Source organism: Protopterus annectens, chromosome 2.part0, assembly GCF_019279795.1.
Source record: "Protopterus annectens isolate FY-2018-M chromosome 2.part0, PAN1.0, whole genome shotgun sequence".
In the NCBI taxonomy this organism is placed as follows: domain Eukaryota; kingdom Metazoa; phylum Chordata; order Ceratodontiformes; family Protopteridae; genus Protopterus; species Protopterus annectens.
In genome coordinates, this window is record NC_056728.1 from 1,587,413,540 (window position 1) to 1,587,440,895 (window position 27,356).

The following is a 27,356-nucleotide window of genomic DNA, read 5'->3' on the forward strand; positions in this document are numbered from 1 at the left end:
TGTTTAAAATTTGTCTAAAAATCACTTCTTCATAATAAATATTCTAATAAATATATTAAAATATATTATTTATTAAAATGCATGTTTTTTCTTAGTAAAAAAGTTTAAAACCACATTACAGTGTTTTATGTAGACTTTGGTGCCATCTGCTGTCAGATGCATGTAAACACACTCTTTGATTTTATATCTTAGCAGATCTCATTTTTAGAAGGGGCAAAATTGATATGTATTCATTTAATCCAGGTGACTTATTTGCTTCCAAAGTCACCTGCCACCATAATTCCCTGTAGGCTATTATTTCTTCCCAGAGGCCTCCTCTAATGTCCCTACTCACTTGGTCTAAGACAAAGAACTGAAATTTTGATCCTACATGTCCTTGAATGCCTAAAAATGGCATTTGTTTCTTTCTCTTTCTTCACGTCATACATGTGTTCATATATACGTCTCTTTAAAGTTCTTTCAGTCTTTCCCACGTAAAATGATGGACATTGTATACATACTGCCAAATATACTATCCCCCTGGATTCACAATTATAGTATCCTTTACTATTTACCCATTTTTCTCTGCTTTCTATAAATATTTTTTCTTTATTAATTAGGTACTCACATTGTCTACATTTTCCACATTTAAAAGTTCCCTTTTTTGTTCTTGCTCCCTTTGACCTTTTTGTACTATTATTATTTTTTTCCAAAATTCCTTTAATACTTGTAGTATTTTTAAATACAACCCTAGGTGAATGTTCAGGTAACCCTTCCAAATCAGTTAGTGCCCTAAATCTCTCCCATTCTCTTTGAAACACAGTTCTAATGTTTTTATTTAATAAATTATATTCAAGAATAAGTGATTGCTGGAAATTTTCTTCTTCCTTTTTACCATCATTACTCTTTTCATTCTTTTTGCCCAAAATTGGCCCAAACCTATCTTTTCTTCCTTTTTCTACCTCATCCCTTAGATTTTTAACAAATTCCACTGGATATTCCCTATCTATGAACATTTTTTCCAGCAAATCACATTCTTCTCCAAATTTGTCATCCTTACTTGTCATTCTGGACCCCCTTACAAATTGTCCTTTTACCAGGTTTTTCTTAGTATATAATGGGTGGGCACTATCGTAATGCAAGAAAGAATTTACATATGTAGGCTTTCTATAAACACTTGTTTCAAAAATATTGTTTTCTAAAGTTATTTCCACATCTAGATACTGGATATTTTTATCCGAATAATTAAATGTAAACTTTAAGAACCCTGTAGTCTCTCCTATGTATTTAATAAATTCATTTAATTTATCTAAGCCCCCTATCCAAAAAATTATGATGTCGTCAAGAAACCTCTTGTATAAAGTCCAGAATTTAACATATATTGAATTCAGCAAGTATTTTTCCTCCCAATTGGCCAGGACCAAGTTGGCAAAGGTAGGTGCACAGGCTGCACCCATTGCTACTCCTTGTAGCTGTTGAAAAAATTCCCCATTAAAAGTGAGGAAATTGTTTTTTAACACTAAATCCATTAAGCCTGTGCACACTACATTTTCCTCATGTGTCAACTTCTTATTTTTAAAAATTTCATCCTCAAACATTAAAATTCCTGCCTCATATGGGATGGATCCAAACAAATCTACAATATCTATAGTTACTAAGATTAAGTCTTCATGATATATACTTTGATTCAAACATCTCAAAAGGTCCCATGAATCTTTCAAAATTGCTTCTTTCTCTACCCACACATGTTTGGCCTTTACGTCCACATATTTGGCTAAGGAATTAGTTTTGGATCCACCCGCTGAAACAATAGGTCTCAGGGGTGGATCCAAACTGTTTTTGTGGATTTTCGGAATGCCAAATATCACGGGTACCTTTGGCTTATCTACTTTCAAAAATGTTAAAGTTTTGACATCAATAAGGTTTTCGTTCATCATACCTTCCAATATATTATCTATTTTCTTATAGGCCGTATAAATCTCATTCCTAGAGACCACTCTATATTTTACCTCATCTCTTAATATTTCATTCATCTTACCTTCATATACAATTACATCCATCACAACAATACCCCCACCCTTATCGGGTTTCATCACCCTAATATCTTTGTTGGTTTTTAACTCCTCTAATTTGTAGTATTCATTCGGGTACAAGTTGTGATGGGCCTTATTGTATTTCATTAATTTCTCCATTTTCCTAATTTCATTTTCCATAATATTTTCAAAGTTCTTTAACTGCATATGAATGGGAGGATTAAATACAGATTTCTTTATTAATTGCCTATCGTGCGTTCCTTAAAACATTGAGGTAATGGAAGTTAGCATACTCTTGATGGGTTTACTATTTATAATTTTAGTAGGTTAGATTTGGAATTTCAACACTTTAGGTTACTTGAAAAAGGTTTCAAGTTTATACCATTTACAAAAGGTAATTCTACCCAAACACTAATTGACATGAAACTTTTTCTTAGGAAAATGAACTTAGAATTGTTATTCCACAAAGAAGGCATGGATAAAAATACAAATATAAAAGGCAAAGGAACGCACGATAGGCAATTAATAAAGAAATCTGTATTTAATCCTCCCATTCATATGCAGTTAAAGAACTTTGAAAATATCACAACTTGTACCCGAAGGAATACCACAAATTAGAGAAGTTAAAAACCAACAAAGATATTAGGGTGATGAAACCCGATAAGGGTGGGGGTATTGTTGTGATGGATGTAATTGTATATGAAGGTAAGATGAATGAAATATTAAGAGATGAGGTAAAATATGGAGTGGTCTCTAGGAATGAGATTTATACGGCCTATAAGAAAATAGATAACATATTGGAAGGTATGATGAACGAAAACCTTATTGATGTCAAAACTTTAACATTTTTGAAAGTAGATAAGCCAAAGGTACCCGTGATATTTGGCATTCAAAATCCAAAACAGTTTGGATCCACCCCTGAGACCTATTGTTTCAGCGGGTGGATCCAAAACTAATTCCTTAGCTAAATATGTGGACGTAAAGGCCAAACATGTGTGGGTAGAGAAAGAAGCAATTTTGAAAGATTCATGGGACCTTTTGAGATGTTTGAATCAAAGTATATATCATGAAGACTTAATCTTAGTAACTATAGATATTGTAGATTTGTTTGGATCCATCCCATATGAGGCAGGAATTTTAATGTTTGAGGATGAAATTTTTAAAAATAAGAAGTTGACACATGAGGAAAAGGTAGTGTGCACAGGCTTAATGGATTTAGTGTTAAAAAACAATTTCCTCACTTTTAATGGGGAATTTTTTCAACAGCTACAAGGAGTAGCAATGTGTGCAGCCTGTGCACCTACCTTTGCCAACTTGGTCCTGGCCAATTGGGAGGAACAATGCTTGTTGAATTCAATATATGTTAAATTCTGGACTTTATACAAGAGGTTTCTTGACGACATCATAATTTTTTGGATAGGGGGCTTAGATAAATTAAATGAATTTATTAAATACATAGGAGAGACTACAGGGTTCTTAAAGTTTACATTTAATTATTCGGATAAAAATATCCAGTATCTAGATGTGGAAATAACTTTAGAAAACAATATTTTTGAAACAAGTGTTTATAGAAAGCCTACATATGTAAATTCTTTCTTGCATTACGATAGTGCCCACCCATTATATACTAAGAAAAACCTGGTAAAAGGACAATTTGTAAGGGGGTCCAGAATGACAAGTAAGGATGATAAATTTAGAGAAGAATGTGATTTGCTGGAAAAAATTTTCATAGATAGGGAATATCCAGTGGAATTTGTTAAAAATCTAAGGGATGAGGTAGAAAAAGGAAGAAAAGATAGGTTTGGGCCAATTTTGGGCAAAAAGAATGAAAAGAGTAATGATGGTAAAAAGGAAGAAGAAAATTTCCAGCAATCACTTATTCTTGAATATAATTTATTAAATAAAAACATTAGAACTGTGTTTCAAAGAGAATGGGAGAGATTTAGGGCACTAACTGATTTGGAAGGGTTACCTGAACATTCACCTAGGGTTGTATTTAAAAATACTACAAGTATTAAAGGAATTTTGGAAAAAAATAATAATAGTACAAAAAGGTCAAAGGGAGCAAGAACAAAAAAGGGAACTTTTAAATGTGGAAAATGTAGACAATGTGAGTACCTAATTAATAAAGAAAAAATATTTATAGAAAGCAGAGAAAAATGGGTAAATAGTAAAGGATACTATAATTGTGAATCCAGGGGGATAGTATATTTGGCAGTATGTATACAATGTCCATCATTTTACGTGGGAAAGACTGAAAGAACTTTAAAGAGACGTATATATGAACACATGTATGACGTGAAGAAAGAGAAAGAAACAAATGCCATTTTTAGGCATTCAAGGACATGTGTAGGATCAAAATTTCAGTTCTTTGTCTTAGACCAAGTGAGTTGGGACATTAGAGGAGGCCTCTGGGAAGAAATTATAGCCTACATGGAAATATGGTGGCAGGTGACTTTGGAAGCAAATAAGTCACCTGGATTAAATGAATACATATCAATTTTGCCCCTTCTAAAAATGAGATCTGCTAAGGTATAAAATAAAAGAGTGTTGACAGCAGATGGCACCAAAGTCTACATAAAACACTGTAATGTGGTTTTAAACTTTTTTACTAAGAAAAAACATGCATTTTAATAAATAATATATTTTAATATATTTATTAGAATATTTATTATGAAGAAGTAATTTTTAGACAAATTTTAAACAAGTTTTATAATGAATTTCATGACATCAAAAGACATTTAATAGGAGAGCATAATAAATAATAAATTTTTAATTAGTTTTAAGGTTTGATTTGTAGATTTGAAATTGCATTTCCACAATTGATTGGTTAAAACATTTTTAATTGTGTATATTAGATGTACTTGACTGTTTAACTGTTTATCTGATGAAGTCCCCTTGGACGAAAACGCTTGTATTGGGAAGGCGTTCATGTTTTGGTGCAAGCAGGATTTTATACGAAGTGTTTGTGCTGTGTGTTTTTTTGATTTCAACAAACATTAAATCTGAGGTGGTTTTGGCTATCGTGTTCTCCACTTTCTTCATTTTGGAGTTTGGTAGAATCAATTTCGCTTTTCTTTGGTTTTACTACTTGAAGTACTGCCCACAGATGATCAGTAATTGTTAGAAGACCCCGATTTAGTTCCCATTTCTGAGGGTTTGCCCTGGTCCTGCTCAGCTTGAATGCCACACAGTTTTCTGACAGAATGTAGGATGCCTGTAGAGTGAGACTGCGCTGTGAAGCTACATCCCAAGCTAAAATGGCTAGTCTGGAAAATGGTAAGACCTTGTTACGGCTTGCTCGTTGATGTACCACATGTGGTATTGTCTGAAACCACTATAAAGAGGTCCTGGGGGCCAATGATTGTTCAGGGAGTTGAGTGGCTTGATCTGAGCAAGCATCTCCTACATATTTATGTGCTTTTTTCTGTGGTTGGTGTCCTACATCCCTGCTTTGGAGCAGGGAGGGAGAAAGGGAGCCCTGGATTTACGGATATCTGCTGTTTCCAGAAAAACAATTTCTCCTCTGACAAACCTCAGCATGAGGATTTGAAAAGATAAAGGGTGTTGATGTTGGGACCAAAGAGGTTTCAGATTCCACAGTACCTTTCTCATGTGGAGTCTTACTAGGGGTATCATGAGAATCATAGATGCCATGACACCCAAAATCCTGAGGTATTCCCTCGCAGTGACTGAAGTCTGAGTGAAAAACCTTAGAAACAGACATAAGCATCTATTTTTTCCTGTGGAAAAAAAAGTTCTTTGAACTGAGGTGTCTAGCTGACATCCCAGGAACACAATCCTGTGTGAGGGAGTCAAGAAAGACTTTTGACTGTTCACTTGGAATCCCAGCTTGTGTAAGATATCTCTTCCCCCAAAACAGAGATTCTTGACACTTTGAAAAAGACTCTGCAAATATAATCATGTTGTTTAAATATGGAAAATGTGGATATCCAGTAGTCTGCAATGAGCTATAACTGGATTTAGAAACTTTATGAACATTGTTGGTGCAGTGGATAGTCCAAAGGTTAAGGCAGAGAACTGACATGATCCAGACATGCAAATTTTAAGATATGTCTGAAGTCTGGATGAATAGGGATGTGATAAGTATCTTATAAGTCTAGTGTTACTAGGAAACTTGAAAGAGGAAGAAGAGATGACGGGTTGTAAAGTGACATTATTTTGAAATAGGGCACTATCACAGACAGGTTTAGGAAAGAAAGATCTAGAACTGTTCTCTAAGCACTTTCTTTTTTGACAAAAGGAACGTTCTTGAATTAAAAAACCTTCCCCACTTGTGAAGCAGGAACTTCTTATCAGCATGTGATGAAAAACAATAAATACCGAAAGAGTCTGATCTGGAGATGAGGCATGATTCCCACCCACCCCTGCAGCAGAAAGGAGGAATTTCCTCCCATCATCATCTGTAACCTTGATGAATGAAATATAAAACAAATATCTGAAGCAATCTATTGCCAAAGAGAAACATGGAGATTAAGGCTTTCTGGGAGAAAAAAAGGGGGGGGGGGTGTTATGATGAGAGTGGTTACTCCGTTGCAATTCCTTCTTAAACGTCTCTTTTCTGAATTCTTTTCTGTTTACAGCCAAAAATGGAAGAAGAAAAAGAAAATCCCTTGAAATATTCTGATTTTACCTCACAAGAAGTAGCAGATAAAACATTCCTCATACATTTTCAATTTGTCAGAACAAACATATGAACCTGACAATTCAAAATTATGACACTTCCCCCCATACCTATCAATGATTTCCCATCCTTATTAGAAAGAGTAGAATTGGAATTAACTAAAAACAGAAGTGTGATCAACTAAGGCTACAACTGCTGGGTCAGGTTTGAGAATACTGTATAAAAATTTAAAAGACAGAGGAATTTTATACATTCTATGACTAAAGAAATTTGAGGAGGAGTAGACACATGCTTGTTTTTTTGTTTCTTTTTGGCAGGAAAAATGGGCCCAACCATGTTACTAATGGCAGTAGCTGCTTCCTCAGGGATGTACACAGCATTCTGGTACAACAGAGAAACCTTCCCTGTTTTCTCTCCTAGGATGGCCAAGGGTGGCTCACCCTTGATGACTGAGGGGACTTCAACAGCTGCGTAAGACATGAGTAACCCCCAGTCCATTGCCCAGCAAAGGAAAGCACAAGCAGGCTATCAATCTTCAAAAGCCTCAGAGAAGTGTGCTCTTCGGCAGCAGTAAAACTCTGGAGGGCCTTACGCCCAAACTTGTCTTTTAGTCAGCTCAGCTTGACTGTCTGGGCATGTGGAAGATGCCCTGAAGCTTTGGATGCTGGCTAGCCATTATATCCTTGGCAGGATATAGCCAATATAGCTAAGGTTACTGCAGCACTGATGAGTATGATGAACATTAAAAAGAAACTGGCTTCATCCCTGATGCAAGTCCAAACCAAATGCAAATACTATGCACGTGGGGGATGCAAGGCCCAACCAAACTATGAAGAAACAAAATTGGCCAGCAATGTTAGCAGTCAAATATGCAGCCAAATACCAGATAGTGAATAATCAGACTTTTTATTACAAAAAACAGACCGGTTTCGGCAACTTAGTGCCTTCTTCAGTGTGGAACAAACAATCAAAATTATCAAAATGAAAAATGCAAATTTATACAAAACATTAATCAATAGGCATATGGATGTGTTGAAAGACCTCATGAATTATGTATAATATATTGTGTGGAAGCCAACTCATAATATGAAAACAAGGTTAAAAAAGAGGAACATAGTGCCCAAAGACTGAAGTGCCAAAGGCCATCAATAACCAATGTCATAACAGATTATGAGCCATGAAAGTTATATTTATACTTAATATAATATGCACCTCCAAATTCATAATAATGATGAATGTAAGAATAAAACAAACCTATGAAGGTGCATATTTCATAGCAAACATAATACAAAAATTCTTCTATATATGTATATATATATATATATATATATATATATATATATAAGAAAAATAATAAAATCTTCAAAAAGAATCTTCAAAAAGACTGTATATGTAGGATTTAGTGAAAAATCAGTGCATCCCTCCGCTTGTGCTTCTTATGGAATGGAATCATAATGACCAGATGGAAAAGATGATACCAAAATGATGTTCCATTGTATGTCTGAGTGATGGGTATTACCAAAAGTCCATGTAGTCTCAACCTTGGCAAATGTTAAAGGTGGTCATTAAGACCAGGTGAAAAGAGAGCACCCAAAGTTATTATCCAGTACTTTTCTTTATGATTGAGAATACCATGCCACCCTTGTGGGTGACTACGATCACACACAATACGGTCAATAATCATTAACTTAAACTGTGCTTGTGCATGTTTTAGTACATGCCGATATAATGCATTAGTCTCCCTCTTATTTTTGATGTCACTACGGTGTTCATTTATTCGTGACCTGAGCGGTCTGGAAGTCTGTCCCACATAAAATGCCCCACAATGGCATGATGCCAGGTACACAACCCAATCACTACTACAGTTTCCAAAGATTTTACAATCAAAGACCTTGCTGGTGTTACGACTCGAAAATTGCAGAGACTTAGTGATATGTTTACAAGATCCACAGTGGCCACATGGATATGTGCCCAATAATTCATGTCCCAATATTGTAAGTTGTTTGTGGATTGCTCCACCACTACCAATTTGTTTGTAATGAGAAAGATGGGAACCCAATGTTTTGCCCTTTCTATATGAGAATTGACATTCCTCACCTAAAACAGATCTAAGTTGTTCATTGGCTAGTAGTATATTCCAATGTCTGTTAACAATGTCCCTAATAACATAGTAGTTTCTACCATATGTAGTGATAAATCTGATGGTTGTTGTTCCGGAGTTACCAGAAGGGATGTTATAATCCAATAATCTGTTCCTTTTCATCTGTGCAGATCGTGTCCATGCACTATTAATATCCGAAAAGTTATATCCCCTACTGGCAAATCTCCGACTTAAATCTAGGCTAGCAATGTCATAATCAGATTGGGTGGAACTCAGGCGTTTCATGCGCATAAATTGTGACACCGGGATGTTTCTGATAGTATGACGTGGGTGCATGCTAGATGCATGCAATAAAGTATTGTATTGGGGGTATTTATGAACACTTTAGTGGCCAGAGTGTGATCATGATTCCTGTAGATTGTTACATCCAAAAAGTTAATACTCTGCATATCATAAGTGATAGAAAATTCAATTCCCCAGATGTTGCCTTTGAGATACTCCACAAATTCATGCAAATAACCCACATCCGCACGCCATACCATCCAACAATCATCCAGGTACCTGCGCCAGATGTCCATTTCATCCAGGTATATATTATGAGATATGTCATAAATCATGCACTCCTCAAAAAATGCCATAAAAAGGTCGGCATAAATGGGAGCAAAAGATGCTCCCATAGCCGTACCCTGTAATTGCCAATAACATTGACCTTGAAAATAAAACACATTTTTATTGAGTACATGTTCTGACATGCATATTAATAATGTATTAAATCCTGGTGAGTATAAACCTGCCTTTTCCAACCAATATTGTAGGGCTTGTAACCCAGCCCAATGTGGTATACTGGTGTACAAGGCTTTGACATCCAGTGAGCACATTAACCAACCCGGCTCCAATTGTGTATCCTCAATGATTTTCAGAAACTGTGTAGTGTCCTGTAGCCTTGCCCTGACCAAACCCAAAAGAGGTTTTAGATATTGTGTTAGGAAGGCAGACAAGGGTTCAGTTAAAGATCCAATGCCAGAAACTATGGGTCTTCCCGGAGGTTTAGTTATTGATTTATGAATCTTGGGTAGTAAGTACATAATCTGCTTACGGGCTCCTTGACCAAAAGTTGTGTAACACATTTTTGCTGATGATGCCCTCTTCACATGCTAAATACAAAAAGAGCCAATTTCATGCTTGAAGTTCGGGTTGGGTCTATGGCCATATTCATATAACATGTTGTGTCCGATAGTTGGGATAGACCCTCTTGAAGATAATCACTCATGTTTTGTACAACCACAGCACCGCCCTTATCTGCTGGTAATACCACTATATTTAGATTGTTTCAGAATTGTTGAAGGGCTGTGCTCTCCTGTGGTGATAAATTGTGTTTCAGCATAGTATGTCCATAATTCTGAAAGTGTAAATCCCTGAATACTGACTGCATAAAAATTGACACATGCTTGTTCATGGGGGGCTGGAACTCAGATTTGCCAAATCTGAAATCAGTTGATCTTGGAGATGTATCATCTGCAAAAAATAACTTGAGGTTGAGACTACGACAAAAGTTAGTAACATCTGTAACTATATGGTATTCATTAGAAAAAAAGCCAGGTATAAAATTAAGCCCTTTATTCAAAAGAGTATATTGATCACCCGACAGATGTACATTGGATAAGTTTAAAACATTTTGGTTTAATGGTTCATCTTTACTTATGTTAGAAAGTTCTGGATTAAGCCCTCCAGGGAATGTTCTAATGGATCTTTTCTTGTGTTTCCTACCTCCTCTGTGTTTGGAACTATTTCTAAAGGGATATTTTTGTTTGTTTTCTTTTTATATGGTGATCCCCTCTCCCCTGAGCTATCATGATCTGTGAGAGAGGAATCCTCTCCTGATGTGCTATTGTTGAACCCATCCCTATTTTTCAGAATGGATCTAGGTCTCTTCCTAGGGCGACCAGAGGTGGGCCCCTGACCAACATCCGCAAATCTGACTGAGCGATTAAGCTCAAAGGGTCCCCTCTGATAGTCAGAATAATCTCTATGGAATTTTTTAATTTTCCTTTCTTTGATAATTTTTTCGTGGTTTGTCAATTCTCTGGATAGCTTCTTAATGTTATACTGAAATTTGGGTAAGGACTCAAATTTTTTGCAGTCACAACACAACGTTTTGACCTCCTGAATATTCACATCTACCATTCTCTCATAATATTGTAAAAGGACATTCACAAATAACATGGACCCTGTTTGTAAAGCTTCCTTCCAATCATAATTCAACTTATCATCCGGTCTTCCTACCAATGGTTGGAGCCTTATTCTCAAGCCCCTTGGGGCAATATTCCTATTAGAATATGCTCTGAATAATTTCAGATGCCATATATTACATCTCAAAGTTTTGAGTCCTTTGGTAAGAGAATGGAAGGACATTTCACAGTCAGATGATATATGTTGTTCCATATTACTTTGATTACTGCCTGGTGAGGTATTAATCCCAAACACTCCGATATCCTCCCGATCGGCACATAATCCAGATAATATACTTTCTAGCAGTTCAAGCTCTGTGCAGGAACGCAGCAGCCTGTACAAATGAAACACCACAATGTCACAGATTCAAGTAGTAGAATAAAAAACAGTAGCTCCAGCTCGAATTCAGGCAGTAGAATGAAAACAGTAGCTCCAACTCGAAATATAAGCTCAGGCAGTAGAATAAAAAACAATAGCTCCAACTCGAAATATAAACCAGCAACGTTCTTTATTCACTTTTATATAAAGGAATGTAGACACATCAGTAAAATTAGTTTTAAACTGTTTTAAATAGTAATAATTGATTAATTAAATAATTTGAATTTTAATTGTTTTAATTGATTAGAGTATATAAGGGCTATGCTTTTTCATGTTAGTTGTACAGTCTGAGGAAGCCCTTTTCAGGGTGAAAGCGCTTACTGAAGTGAATAAAGAACGTTCCTGGTTTATATTTCGAGTTGGAGCTATTGTTTTTTATTCTACTGCCTGAGCTTATATTTTCGAGTTGGAGCTACTGTTTTCATTCTACTGCCTGAATTCGAGCTGGAGCTACTGTTTTTTATTCTACTACTTGAATCTGTGACATCGTGGTGTTTCATTTGTACAGGCTGCTGCGTTCCTGCACGGAGCTTGAACTGTTTGATTTTTACATAATTTGTCAGCAGGAACGCTTTCTCAGGTGGGACGTTAACGCTTACAAATATACTTTCTAGGTCCATGCTGTGAGAGTCCAATTTATAAATGGATAGTAAAAAGAGAGAGGCAGTTGTTGCCAAACCCAGAAAAAACTAGAAAGTTTGCTCCAATTTGTAGCAAAGGTTGGTCAGAGGCTCCCCAGCCGCCACCAAAAATATTCCCAGATCAATACACTGTCCTGTGATGTCAGGAGGGTAAATATGGGAAAGAGGTTCAACAATGCAACAGAGCTCCTGGAGAGTTAAATAGTGATACCTGACCAGAATAATACTGTCAGATAGCTATCCGACACATATATAGCTGGATAAGAGGAGTAAAAATGAATGTATTCACAGGGTTCAAGATACTAGTGTCAAAATAGTAGGTCCTTGTTATAAAAGGTCAAAATAATTCTAAATGATAGACCCAATTGTGTTAGTTAGTATACACTAAGTATACAAATTGGAATCTAGCTATGCAGTAAACTGAAATGCACCAATAAAGTGGAGTAACCACTACCCAGGTTTAATGATAGTATGTTTTAGAATCCACAAACATATATTGTCTCACTCAAATAATCATCCAACCTACAACTTAATAGTTAGCCAAAAATATCAGTGGATGGATTATATAGTAACAAAGTGAGCTAGTATCCCAACAGCTTCACAATCTTGCAGTGTGAATCCTTCTTACATACATAAACGTTTATAAGGCCATATACATACCATTATATATGTATCTATCTTATAGACCAGGGCTTATAGTTTCCCTCTTTATCAGACACATCCAATGGTTCAATCATATAATGTTCCACAAAATACAAATTTGTGAAATCAATATGTTCCCCAAAATCTATCCAGTCCAGGTGTAACTATCCAAGTATAAAACGATCAAAACTTGCCCTGTAATCGCTTGAGAAACCTCTAGTATGTAATAGGTTCTTCTATGATGGTTAATTAATAATCCCTGGTAGTACAGCGTCCACAAGCGTAAATGTTAGTTACAAAGCAGATACATTAAATGCCATGTGTATATTCATAGTATCCCAAATTCTTTAGTATTCAAATAGTATCTGCCTTTAAGGTAGAGTCACACCAAAAAATGAAATATGTTCCCCAAAATCTATCCAATCCAGGTCTAACTATTACCATAAAATTCAATTATAGAACGATTAAACTTGCCCTGATATCGCTTGTGAAACCTCTAGTATGTAATAGGTTCTCCTAAGATGGTTGATTAATAGTCCCTGGTAGTACAGCGTCTACTAGCGTGAATGTTCGTTATAAAGCAGAAACATTAAATGCCCTGTGTACATTCATGATATCCCAAATTCTTTAGCATTCGAATAATATCTGCCTTTGAGGTAGAGTCACACAAAAAATGAATATGTTAAAATAAAAGATACAGTTTGGAACATTCCAACAAGATCCCGAATCATTAAAGACACATACATTTCAAACTAAAGTATCCCCCCTGACTTACTGTCCGGATGAGCAGTCAGTTCTAATGGTTTCCCTCAACTGGTTATACAAATAACAAAAGTAATGTATAGGATTCCCACATAGAAATATACACTTGTTCCTCGGAAATAAATATCTAATAAGCACAACAATGTCCTACTTACGTACACGGTGTGGTAAAATCATATACATTAAATACCAATCACTGCATATGGTAGAAACTACTATGTTATTAGGGACATTGTTAACAGACATTGGAATATACTACTGGCCAATGAACAACTTAGATCTGTTTTAGGTGAGGAATGTCAATTCTCATATAGAAAGGGCAAAACATTGGGTTCCCATCTTTCTCATTACAAACAAATTGGTAGTGGTGGAGCAATCCACAAACAACTTACAATATTGGGACATGAATTATTGGGCACATACTCATGTGGCCACTGTGGATCTTGTAAACAGATCACTAAGTGTCTGCAATTTTCGAGTCGTAACACCAGCAAGGTCTTTGATTGTAAAATCTTTGGAAACTGTAGTAGTGATTGGGTTGTGTACCTGGCATCATGCCATTGTGGGGCATTTTATGTGGGACAGACTTCCAGACCACTCAGGTCACGAATAAATGAACACCGTAGTGACATCAAAAATAAGAGGGAGACTAATGCATTATATCGGCATGTACTAAAACATGCACAAGCACAGTTTAAGTTCATGATTATTGACCGTATTGTGTGTGATCGTAGTCACCCACAAGGGTAGCATGGTATTCTCAATCATAAAGAAAAGTACTGGATAATAACTTTGGGTGCTCTCTTTTCACTTGGTCTTAATGACCACCTTTAACATTTGCCAAGGTTGAGACTACATGGACTTTTGGTAACACCCATCACTCAGACATACAATGGAACATCATTTTGGTATCATCTTTTCCATCTGGTCATTATGATTCCATTCCATAAGAAGCACAAGCGGAGGGATGTACTGATTTTTCACTAAATCCTACATATACAGTCTTTTTGAAGATTCTTTTTGAATATTTTATTATTTTTCTTATATATATATATATATATATATATATATATATATATATATACATATATAGGTGTGTCTACATATACATGTGAGTAGATGCATATATAAAGGAAGTTGCGGACAGAATTTTGTATTATGTTTGCTATGAAATATGCACCTTCATAGGTTTGTTTTATTCTTACATTCATCATTATTATGAATTTGGAGGTGCATATTATATTAAGTATAAATACAACTTTCATGGCTCATAATCTGTTATGACATTGGTTATTGATGGCCTTTGGCACTTTAGTCTTTGGGCACTATGTTCCTCTTTTTTACCTTGTTTTCATATTATGAGTTGGCTTCCACACAATATATTATACATAATTCATGAGGTCTTTCAACACATCCATATGCCTATTGGTTAATGTTTTGTATAAATTTGCATTTTTCATTTTGATAATTTTGATTGTTTGTTCCACACTGAAGAAGGCACTAAGTTGCCGAAACCGGTCTGTTTTTTGTAATAAAAAGTCTGATTATTCACTATCTGGTATTTGGCTGCATATTTGACTGCTAACATTGCTGGCCAATTTTGTTTCTTCATAGTTTGGTTGGCCTTGCATCCCCCACGTGCATAGTATTTGGTTTGGACTTGATTCTTGAACTGTGCTGTGGGACCAGCAGTTGAAGCGCCATTTTCTGTGACAGAGGAACCTCTTCTGATAGTGCCACAGACATTTATTTTATCCAGCATATATATAGCTGGATAAGGGACTGTAATTCGAACAACGGATATTTTTTCCTGCTAATGGATGGTGTTTCTAGTTTATGGCTCATTGCATTGTTTTTCACCTATGGATGTTGTGAACTATGCGTATTTGGAAATAGGGCCTACGAATTGGTGAATTATTTCAAACATTTCTCATTTCGTGTTTTTTTCGCCACCAAGCGACAGTACTGTTAAAATTGAGGGACTAAAATCTGGTAACGTGCATTACATCATTCAAGGTAATAGTTATGTTTTATATACTTTCGGGACATTTTTCTGTAATTTATTGAGCGTTTGTGATTGGAACTCTACGGGCGTTTGCGAGCGGGTTGCGACACCTATCTGTTGACATTTTTTTGGGATTGGACTGGATATCAGTCTATACGGATGTTTTACCAGATGGATTGAATGACATTTCGTTTTGGAACAAGAATTTTCATTTTTGGGACTATTTTCCTTCTTTGGGACTAAATTCTACCTTTTCATTTCTATGTGTGTATACATATTTAAAGCTTGGTATTTAATGTATATGATTTTACCACACTGTGTACGTAAGTAGGACATTGTTGTGCTTATTAGATATTTATTTCCGAGGAACAAGTGTATATTTCTATGTGGGAATCCTATACATTACTTTTGTTATTTGTATAACCAGTTGAGGGAAACCATTAGAACTGACTGCTCATCCGGACAGTAAGTCAGGGGGGATACTTTAGTTTGAAATATATGTGTCTTTAATGATTCGGGATCTTGTTGGAATGTTCCAAACTGTATCTTTTATTTTAACATATTAATTTTTTGTGTGACTCTACCTCAAAGGCAGATATTATTCGAATGCTAAAGAATTTGGGATATCATGAATGTACACAGGGCATTTAATGTTTCTGCTTTATAACGAACATTCACGCTAGTAGACGCTGTACTACCAGGGACTATTAATCAACCATCTTAGGAGAACCTATTACATACTAGAGGTTTCTGGCGATAACAGGGCAAGTTTAATCGTTCTATAATTGAATTTTATGGTAATAGTTAGACCTGGATTGGATAGATTTTGGGGAACATATTTCATTTTTTGGTGTGACTCTACCTTAAAGGCAGATACTATTTGAATACTAAAGAATTTGGGATACTATGAATATACACATGGCATTTAATGTATCTGCTTTGTAACTAACATTTACGCTTGTGGACGCTGTACTACCAGGGATTATTAATTAACCATCATAAAAGAACCTATTACATACTAGAGGTTTCTCAAGCGATTACAGGGCAAGTTTTGATCATTTTATAATTGGATAGTTACACCTGGACTGGATAGATTTTGGGGAACATATTGATTTCACAAATTTGTATTTTGTGGAACATTATATGATTGAACCATTGGATGTGTCTGATAAAGAGGGAAACTATAAGCCCTGGTCTATAAGATAGATACATATATAATGGTATGTATATGGCCTTATAAACGTTTATGTATGTAAGAAGGATTCACACTGCAAGATTGTGAAGCTGTTGGGATACTAGCTCACTTTGTTACTATATAATCCATCCACTGATATTTTTGGCTAACTATTAAGTTGTAGGTTGGATGATTATTTGAGTGAGACAATATATGTTTGTGGATTCTAAAACATACTATCATTAAACCTGGGTAGTGGTTATTCCACTTTATTGGTGCATTTCAGTTTACTGCATAGCTAGATTCCAATTTGTATACTTAGTGTATACTAACTAACACAATTGGGTCTATCATTTAGAATTATTTTGACCTTTTATAACAAGGACCTACTATTTTGACACTAGTATCTTGAACCCTGTGAATACATTCATTTTTACTCCTCTTATCCAGCTATATATGTGTCGGATAGCTATCTGACAGTATTATTCTGGTCAGGTATCACTATTTAACTCTCCAGGAGCTCTGTTGCATTGTTGAACCTCTTTCCCATATTTACCCTCCTGACATCACAGGACAGTGTATTGATCTGGGAATATTTTTGGTGGCGGCTGGGGAGCCTCTGACCAACCTTTGCTACAAATTGGAGCAAACTTTCTAGTTTTTTCTGGGTTTGGCAACAACTGCCTCTCTCTTTTTACTATCCATTTATAAATTGGACTCTCACAGCATGGACCTAGAAAGTATATTATCTGGATTATGTGCCGATCGGGAGGATATCTGAGTGTTTGGGATTAATACCTCACCAGGCAGTAATCAAAGTAATATGGAACAACATATATCATCTGACTGTGAAATGTCCTTCCATTCTCTTACCAAAGGACTCAAAACTTTGAGATCTAATATATGGCATCTGAAATTATTCAGAGCATATTCTAATAGGAATATTGCCCCAAAGGGCTTGAGAATAAGGCTCCAACCATTGGTAGGAAGACCGGATGATAAGTTGAATTATGATTTGAAGGAAGCTTTACAAACAGGGTCCATGTTATTTGTGAATGTCCTTTTACAATATTATGAGAGAATGGTAGATGTGAATATTCAGGAGGTCAAAACATTGTGTTGTGACTGCAAAAAATTTGAGTCCTTACCCAAATTTCAGGATAACATTAAGAAGCTATCCAGAGAATTGACAAACCACGAAAAAATTATCAAAGAAAGGAAAATTTAAAAAAATCCATAGAGATTATTCTGACTATCAGAGGGGACGACCCTTTGAGCTTAATCGCTCAGTCAGATTTGCGGATGTTGGTCAGGGGCCCACCTCTGGTCGCCCTAGGAAGAGACCTAGATCCATTCTGAAAAATAGGGATGGGTTCAACAATAGCACATCAGGAGAGGATTCCTCTCTCACAGATCATGATAGCTCAGGGGAGAGGGGATCACCATATAAAAAGAAAACAAACAAAAATATCCCTTTAGAAATGGTTCCAAACACAGAGGAGGTAGGAAACACAAGAAAAGATCCATTAGAACATTCCCTGGAGGGCTTAATCCAGAACTTTCTAACATAAGTAAAGATGAACCATTAAACCAAAATGTTTTAAACTTATCCAATGTACATCTGTCGGGTGATCAATATACTCTTTTGAATAAAGGGCTTAATTTTATACCTGGCTTTTTTTCTAATGAATACCATATAGTTACAGATGTTACTAACTTTTGTCGTAGTCTCAACCTCAAGTTATTTTTTGCAGATGATACATCTCCAAGATCAACTGATTTCAGATTTGGCAAATCTGAGTTCCAGCCCCCCATGAACAAGCATGTGTCAATTTTATGCAGTCAGTATTCAGGGATTTACACTTTCAGAATTATGGACATACTATGCTGAAACACAATTTATCACCACAGGAGAGCACAGCCCTTCAACAATTACGAAACAATCTAAATATAGTGGTATTACCAGCAGATAAGGGCGGTGCTGTGGTTGTACAAAACATGAGTGATTATCTTCAAGAGGGTCTATCCCAACTATCGGACACAACATGTTATATGAATATGGCCATAGACCCAACCCCGAACTTCAAGCATGAAATTGGCTTTTTTTTGTATTTAGCATGTGAAGAGGGCATCATCAGCAAAAAATGTGTTACACAACTTTTGGTCAAGGAGCCCCATAAGCAGATTATGTACTTACTACCCAAGATTCATAAATCAATAACTAAACCTCCGGGAAGATCCATAGTTTCTGGCATTGGATCTTTAACTGAACCCTTGTCTGCCTTCCTAACACAATATCTAAAACCTCTTTTGGGTTTGGTCAGGGCAAGGCTACAGGACACTACAAAGTTTCTGAAAATCATTGAGGATACACAATTGGAGCCGGGTTGGTTAATGTGCTCACTGGATGTCAAAGCCTTGTACACCAGTATACCACATTGGGCTGGGTTACAAGCCCTACAATATTGGTTGGAAAAGGCAGGTTTATACTCACCAGGATTTAATACATTATTAATATGCATGTCAGAACATGTACTCAATAAAAATGTGTTTTATTTTCAAGGTCAATGTTATTGGCAATTACAGGGTACGGCTATGGGAGCATCTTTTGCTCCCATTTATGCCGACCTTTTTATGGCATTTTTTGAGGAGTGCATGATTTATGACATATCTCATAATATATACCTGGTTGAAATGGACATCTGGCACAGGTACCTGGATGATTGTTGGATGGTATGGCATGCGGATGTGGGTTATTTGCATGAATTTGTGGAGTATCTCAATGGCAACATCTGGGGAATTGAATTTTCTATCACTTATGATATGCAGAGTATTAACTTTTTGGATGTAACAATCTCCAGGAATCATGATCACACTCTGGCCACTAAAGTGTTCCGCAAATACCCCCAATACAATACTTTATTGCATGCATCTAGCATGCACCCACGTCATACTATCAGAAACATCCCGGTGTCACAATTTATGCGCATGAAACGCCTGAGTTCCACCCAATCTGATTATGACATTGCTAGCCTAGATTTAAGTCGGAGATTTGCCAGTAGGGGATATAACTTTTCGGATATTAAGAGTGCATGGACACGATCTGCACAGATGAAAAGGAACAGATTATTGGATTATAACATCCCTTCTGGTAACTCCGGAATAACAACCATCAGATTTATCACTACATATGGTAGAAACTACTATGTTATTAGGGACATTGTTAACAGACATTGGAATATACTACTAGCCAATGAACAACTTAGATCTGTTTTAGGTGAGGAATGTCAATTCTCATATAGAAAGGGCAAAACATTGGGTTCCCATCTTTCTCATTACAAACAAATTGGTAGTGGTGGAGCAATCCACAAACAACTTACAATATTGGGACATGAATTATTGGGCACATACCCATGTGGCCACTGTGGATCTTGTAAACAGATCACTAAGTGTCTGCAATTTTCGAGTCGTAACACCAGCAAGGTCTTTGATTGTAAAATCTTTGGAAACTGTAGTAGTGATTGGGTTGTGTACCTGGCATCATGCCATTGTGGGGCATTTTATGTGGGACAGACTTCCAGACCACTCAGGTCACGAATAAATGAACACCGTAGTGACATCAAAAATAAGAGGGAGACTAATGCATTATATCGGCATGTACTAAAACATGCACAAGCACAGTTTAAGTTCATGATTATTGACCGTATTGTGGGTGATCGTAGTCACCCACAAGGGTGGCATGGTATTCTCAATCATAAAGAAAAGTACTGGATAATAACTTTGGGTGCTCTCTTTTCACCTGGTCTTAATGACCACCTTTAACATTTGCCAAGGTTGAGACTACATGGACTTTTGGTAACACCCATCACTCAGACATACAATGGAACATCATTTTGGTATCATCTTTTCCATCTGGTCATTATGATTCCATTCCATAAGAAGCACAAGCGGAGGGATGTACTGATTTTTCACTAAATCCTACATATACAGTCTTTTTGAAGATTCTTTTTGAATATTTTATTATTTTTCTTATATATATATATATATATATATATATATATATATATATATACATATATAGGTGTGTCTACATATACATGTGAGTAGATGCATATATAAAGGGAAGTTGCCGGACAGAATTTTGTATTATGTTTGCTATGAAATATGCACCTTCATAGGTTTGTTTTATTCTTACATTCATCATTATTATGAATTTGGAGGTGCATATTATATTAAGTATAAATATAACTTTCATGGCTCATAATCTGTTATGACATTGGTTATTGATGGCCTTTGGCACTTTAGTCTTTGGGCACTATGTTCCTCTTTTTTAACCTTGTTTTCATATTATGAGTTGGCTTCCACACAATATATTATACATAATTCATGAGGTCTTTCAACACATCCATATGCCTATTGGTTAATGTTTTGTATAAATTTGCATTTTTCATTTTGATAATTTTGATTGTTTGTTCCACACTGAAGAAGGCACTAAGTTGCCAAAACCGGTCTGTTTTTTTGTAATAAAAAGTCTGATTATTCACTATCTGGTATTTGGCTGCATATTTGACTGCTAACATTGCTGGCCAATTTTGTTTCTTCATCCCTGATGCACAAGCATCTTCTGGGTTCCCTGGCTATCCTGATGTATAGATAGATGTCCTGGAGATCTTTGAGCATATCCAGTCTACTTTCTTGCCAGCAAGAAGAACAGAATGCACTATAACATTCTAGAACTTTGTTTCTCCTATGTATTGATTTAAGCTCCATAGATTTAATATGGCTTGAGAGCCTTTGCCTTCCTTGACATCAAAAAGTGTCTTGAATAAATTCTGTATCACTTCTAGTCTGGTGGGACCTCCTAAATGTTTCTTTTCAACAAAAGGATTGCTACTTTTAACTCGGACACTTTTTGTGAGGGGAGTGGACACCTGGAATTGAGAAAGCTAGCCTTGGTGGAGATTTAAAGGAAAGTCTGTTGCCTCTGGATAACCATGTACTTGATGCACTTGTCCTGAATGGACAGCTGCACTGGATAGTTCAGGGGATTCAACCCCTGGATGCCTCCAGAGGTAGACAGTTGGGCAAATCTACAGGGTTTAGGGATTCTATAGTTGTCTTCGCAAGGGAAGGCTGTTTAATTCCTGGTTTTATGGACCACCTCTGTCTCTAGGGTAGCACCTGTTCTGAAAACTACCATGGCTATGTTTGTCTCTAGGGTAGCACCTGTTCTGAAAACTACCATGGCTATGTTGGTTCCTATCAGAAAGATACTTGAATGGTAGTTGTTGGCTCTTTTTAAACCACAGGTTATCCCTGGTTACACAAACATGTTTTCTGAGAAGAGGCGAATGTCACTCCAAACACGGCCAACATTTTGTCCCTTTGCCTTTTTTTTCATAAAAGAGGCTGAAACAAGGATAAGCCACTAAAATGGGCAATCGTGAGTGGTGCCTTAAAGCTAACTGCAAAATAACAGTGTCTGAGCAAGGTGTGTCAGCATATAGTGATGCCTGACCTAACTGCTCTGGACACTGCATTCACTGCATTATGCTGTAGCCTCATATAATAAGAAGTTATGTACCTACCATAACGTTCCATGTTAGTTGTCTTCATCTCGTCTTCTTTCTTGCTGTTTGGGATCAGAGCCGATCCTCGGCTCCGACTCGGCCATCATCAATAGCTCGAGAGCTGTTTACTGGCTCGAGGCTACCCCTTATCTCATGATGCCTAGTGACAGCTACCCAGATCTCGTTTGAAATAGGTAATCCCAGACATAATATGAGAGAAACCAGTTAACAAAAAACTGGTTGTTCCATACATCCTAAACAACTAGAATAGGTTAGGAAGACCTAGGCAGAAGAGTAACAATAAAGAATACTCAGCCAGTGAAGAAGGACTCCTCTTGATCCACTAGGACGGGAGGACGGAGGAAGGGACGCAAGAAAGAAGGCGAGATGAAGTCAACTAACATGGAACGTTATGGTAGGTACATAACTTCTTAATGTTAAGTTGTCTATCTCGCCTTCATTCTTGCTGTTTGGGACAGCGTCCCTAGCACCTAACATTCTGGGTGGCTCAGTGGAACAGACTCTTCAGAACAGTGAAACCAAAGTCAGCTCTGCTCCGGGAGACCATATCCACCTTGTAATGAGAAATAAATGTATGAGGATTTGCCCACGTGGCAGCTGCATAAATGGAATCCATGGGCAACCTAGACTGAAAAGCTATGGAGGCGGCTAATGCCCTAGTAGAATGACCTTTTGGTTTAGTTGGTAACTCTTTATTCCTTAACTGGTAAATAAAAGTAATAGTGTGAGACAACCATCTGGATAAGATCACCTTGGAAACTGGGAGACCTTGTTTGTTTAAGGCATAAGAAAGGAATAATTGGTCTGACTTTCTTATTTCTTTAGTTCTATGTAGGTAAAAACGCAATTGTCTATGAACGTCCAATTGGTGAAGCTTGTACTCTGCCTTGTTGCTATGATTTGGGAAGAACACAGGGAGATATAGATTGATTTAAATTATTTTCTGAGCAGACTTTAGGAAGAAACGAAGGATTAGTCCTCAGAGCAACTCTGTCCTTGTGAAACATCAGGTAGGGAGGACGAACACACAGTGCTTGAAGGTCTGAGACATGCCTAGCTGAAGTGATAGCAACCAGAAAGAGTGTCTTCCAAGACAGAAACTTGATGGAGCAGGATGCTGCTGGTTCAAAAGGAGGCAGAATTAAGGAAGTTAGGACTAAATTAAGGTCCCAAGGAGGAGGGGGATCTCTCACTGGAGGTCTAAGAAGAGATGTTCCTCTCAAAAAAAGCTTTACAGAGCTTATGAGACATGATGTTAGAATTTGTCAAACCGATATGAAAATTAGAAATGGCCGCTAATTGTACCCTAATCGTAGTGGAAGCAGCCCCTGAGTGAAAAAGTTGTGCTAGGAATTCCAGAATTTCATGGACTGGGGCTGAGAAGGGAGCCACATTCCTAGACTCTGCCCAACAAGAAAAACATTTACATTTGCTAGCATAAGTTTTTGTCGTTGCAGACTTATGAGAGGAAACGATAATCTCGCAGACTGCTGGGGAAATGCTGGGAAGCCTGGCTAAGGTTGGAAGTGGAGCAACCAAGTTGTGATCTGGAGAGTTTGGAGGGATTGATGCAACCCGCCTGATTGATGAATCAGGAGATCTGGAATCGGGTCCAGAGTCCAGGGCTGATCGAGAAGGTAATGGTGCAGGAAAGGGAACCATATCTGTCAAGGCAAGTAGGGGGCAATGAGGATCATTTTGCAACCCAACGATTTTGCTTTCTGTATGAGTTTCGGTATCAGGGGAAATGGAGGAAAGGCATAAAGAAGTCCCTGAGGCCAATCGTGGACTAGAGCGTCTCTGGGTATGTGACCTGGAAGCGGAAGAAGAGAGAAGTAGTTGCTGCATTTGCTGTTGAAAGGGGTGTCAAAAAGATCACAGCAAGGCTGTCCCCATTTGCGGAAGATAAGATCAGCAACTTCCTGATTCAGAGACCACTCGTGAGGCATAAGGATAGCTCTGCTGAGCCTGTCCGCTATGATGTTGGACCTCCCAGGGATGTGCGTCGCAATCAGAAAACGTTGGGAGGAAATCGCCCACTGCCAAAGTCTGAGTGCTTCTCAACACAGGGAGTAGGATCTGGTTCCGCCCTGCTTGTTGATGTACCACACCACTGACATGTTGTCTGTTTGAATTGCAATGGTCTCAGAAGGAAGAGAGTCTTGAAGGGCTTGCAACGCTAGGAGCACGGCTCTCATTTCTAGGACATTTATGTGCAGATGGTAATCATGAGGTTGCCAAGTGCCTTGGACTGTCCTGCCCAGATAATGCCCCCCCCCCATTCTATCAGGGAGGTGTCTGTAGTCACTGTGGCTACCGGAGGGGGCTGTATGAAAGGTCTGCCCTGAGTCACTAGTGGGGAGACCATCCACCAAGAAAGTTGCCTTTTGCATGCCTCCGTGATCAGGATCATGTGAGTCATGGGTAGCTCCTGGAAAGACCACTGCGTGAAAAGAAGCCACTGAAGAATTCTCATGTGGAAATGCGCTAATGGAAGTAGAAGAATGGCAGCTGCCATGGAGCCCAGAGTTTGAAGGACATACCTGACTTGGATCCTTTTGCTCTGCATTGGGATTTGCACTTGTTGATGAATTGTGGACACTCTTTCCAGTGGTAACCTTGTGAACATTTCCTTTGTGTTTAATTCTGCTCCTATGTAAGTGATAGATTGACAGGGCAACAAGGCAGATTTTTCAAAATTTATTGTAATACCTAGCTGGGTGCAAAATAAGATTGTATAATCCCACGCTTGTAAGAGTTGATGCCTGGTGGTAGCAGTGAGGTGCCAGTCATCTAGATATGGAAACACCTGGAATCCTTGACGTCTCAGGTGAGCCATGACCACTGCCGTACATTTGGTGAACACCCTGGGGGGCTGTGGTGAGACCAAAGGGCAGAGCTCTGAACTGGTAATGACTGCCCCCCACCCGAAAGTGAAGAAATCTCCTGGAGCATCTACACATCATGATATGGTAGTACGCATCCTGAAGATCTATCGAGCACATCCAATTGTACTGACCCAGGAAGGGTAGAATGGACTGTAGCGTGACCATCCGAAACTTTGTTCTTTGTACAGATTTGTTTAGTCTGCTGAGATCCAGAATCGGTCTCCAGTCCCCTGTCTTTTTTGGTACCAAAAAGAACCTTGAGTATGTTCCGGATCCGTGCTGGTCTGTGGGGACTTCCTGAATGGCTCTTTTTTCTAGCAGTTTTGAAACTTCTATTACTGCTTGCTCCTTCAAATTGGGTGGAACATCTGGAAGGGCCTTCTCTGACTGTAAGGGGGATTGATGGAAGGGGATTTTGTAACCACCGGATATAATGGACAGCACCCATCTGTTTCTTGTTAAATTTTGCCAGGCTTTTGGGTACAACAAAAGTCTTCCCCTGACTGCCTCCAGAGGTGAGCAGCCGGGCAACCCTTCAGGGATGCTGGAAGGGCTTGTCAGAGAAGGATTCTCAGTTGCCCTGGTTCTGCAGACCCCCTCTGCCACGAGGGCAGCATCTATTATTGTTGTTTCCCCCTCTGCCTCTGGAGGAAAAATCACTACGTGTGTCAGGCAAGGCTCCCTGAGATTTACGGAACCACATCTTCCCACTCTTCTGACCCTTGGGGTAAGGTCTAGAGGGAGTGGAAAAACGGACTCTCACGGCAGAGAGAGTCTTGCCTTTTTGCTCACACCTAGTCAACGTGTCTTTCACCTGTGGCCCAAAGAGAAAGGGGCCATCAAAGGGGGTATTGGTGAAGGACACTCGAAAGGGTTCCGTAAAGTGACGCAGCCGCATCCAAGCATGCCTCCTGAGGGCCACACCCGTGCCCGCGGCTCTACTCACTCCATCGGCTGCATAGGAAATGAGCCTCATGGAGGAGTTAACTACAGAATTAAGAGTCGCTAGCTGGGAAGCTACTTTGGCTTGTACTCCCTCAGCTGTAGGATCTTGAAGGGTATCTCCAAGCTCTTTAAGGAGATCCCTTTGAAGGTGAGTAAAATGACATAGATAGTTCAGGGACCTCATGGAGAAGGTCGCTGAAGCAAACATTAGCTTTCCGTACCTGTCCATTATCCTAGACTCCTTGTTAGGGGGATGAACAGATGAAGAGGTCTCTGCTAACTCTTTTTTGGTGGCTGCTGCTACCACCATGACATCAACGGGCACACCTTTAGAAAGGAATTGCTTATCCTGGGGGGGGCTGTAATAAATTTACCAGGTCTCCTCAGAGTTGGTTCCACTGTGTCCAGAGCTGACCAAGCCTTTCAAACCACTACAGACATAAGTGGGTCGAAAGGAGGAGAAACCCAGAAGGTGAAAGGTCGGGAACCAAAAGCGTTCAGGAATACAAACTCATCCTCGGTAGGGGCTAGGGGATTCCAGTTCCCTCTCTGCCTAAGCATTTCCAGGATGTCCGAAAAGGAAACATCTTCAGAGGGGGATCTCAGGGACCCTTCCGATTCATCTAAGTCTGTATCAGAAGTGACAGACTCAGGGGAGTCAATGTGCTTCCTCTTGCACTTCTTCCAAGGGGGCTCCTCTGAGTGATCAAGGGGAGGCCTCTGAAAAAGAGGAAACACCCAATGGGGTGTCCTGGGGCATCGGTTCCCTATGCCTGGGGTCTGGAGGAGGAGCAGAGGTTGGCACAGACACTACGGGGGACAGACACAATGGGGGACAGAGCCGGTGGGGCTGGTAGTGGAGCTGTCTCGGGGGACAGAACACTCCGCATGACCTCAAAAGCGTCCCTGCCTTGAGGCAGAGAAAGCTCCGGTTCTGAAGAAATAGGAATTTTTTTAAATAGTGTGGGAAGAAATAGCCAGGGAATTGTTATGGCTAGGCTTGTATAGGCCCTAAGGCTGATAGCCTAGTACCATCCTATGAACCTTTCTCCGCGCCAAGGGGGACGGCTCCGAGGCCGATGTTGGAGCCGAGCTCACCTGCGCCGATGCACCGAGAGGGAGAATGGGGTTGGACAAGAGTTCAATGCCACTCGCCCCCTTGGAGCCGACGAGGGAATCCTGGTATCCAGACTCCTCGATCGAAGGGACTATCGAGGTAATTGGAGCCGAAGTCGGAACCGAAGGAGAGATGGTGATTGGAGCCGACGGTGCCACTACTCGAACCCCAACGAACTCCGGCTCCGAACTCAATGGAGTTGGAGGAGGAACAGAAGAGGAGGTGG

General features: G+C 38.5%; 1 protein-coding gene across 1 annotated transcript in view; it reads right to left on the reverse strand.

Annotated features, from left to right (window-relative positions):
* Window positions 1–27,356, reverse strand: part of LOC122792856 (ATPase family protein 2 homolog) — a 1,253,755-nt gene that overhangs the window by 108,708 nt on the left and 1,117,691 nt on the right. Inside the window, exon 15 of the mRNA XM_044060416.1 lies at window positions 2,018–2,213. Within this exon, the coding sequence (XP_043916351.1) occupies window positions 2,018–2,213 (196 nt within the window). The remainder of the gene's footprint in view (window positions 1–2,017; window positions 2,214–27,356) is intronic.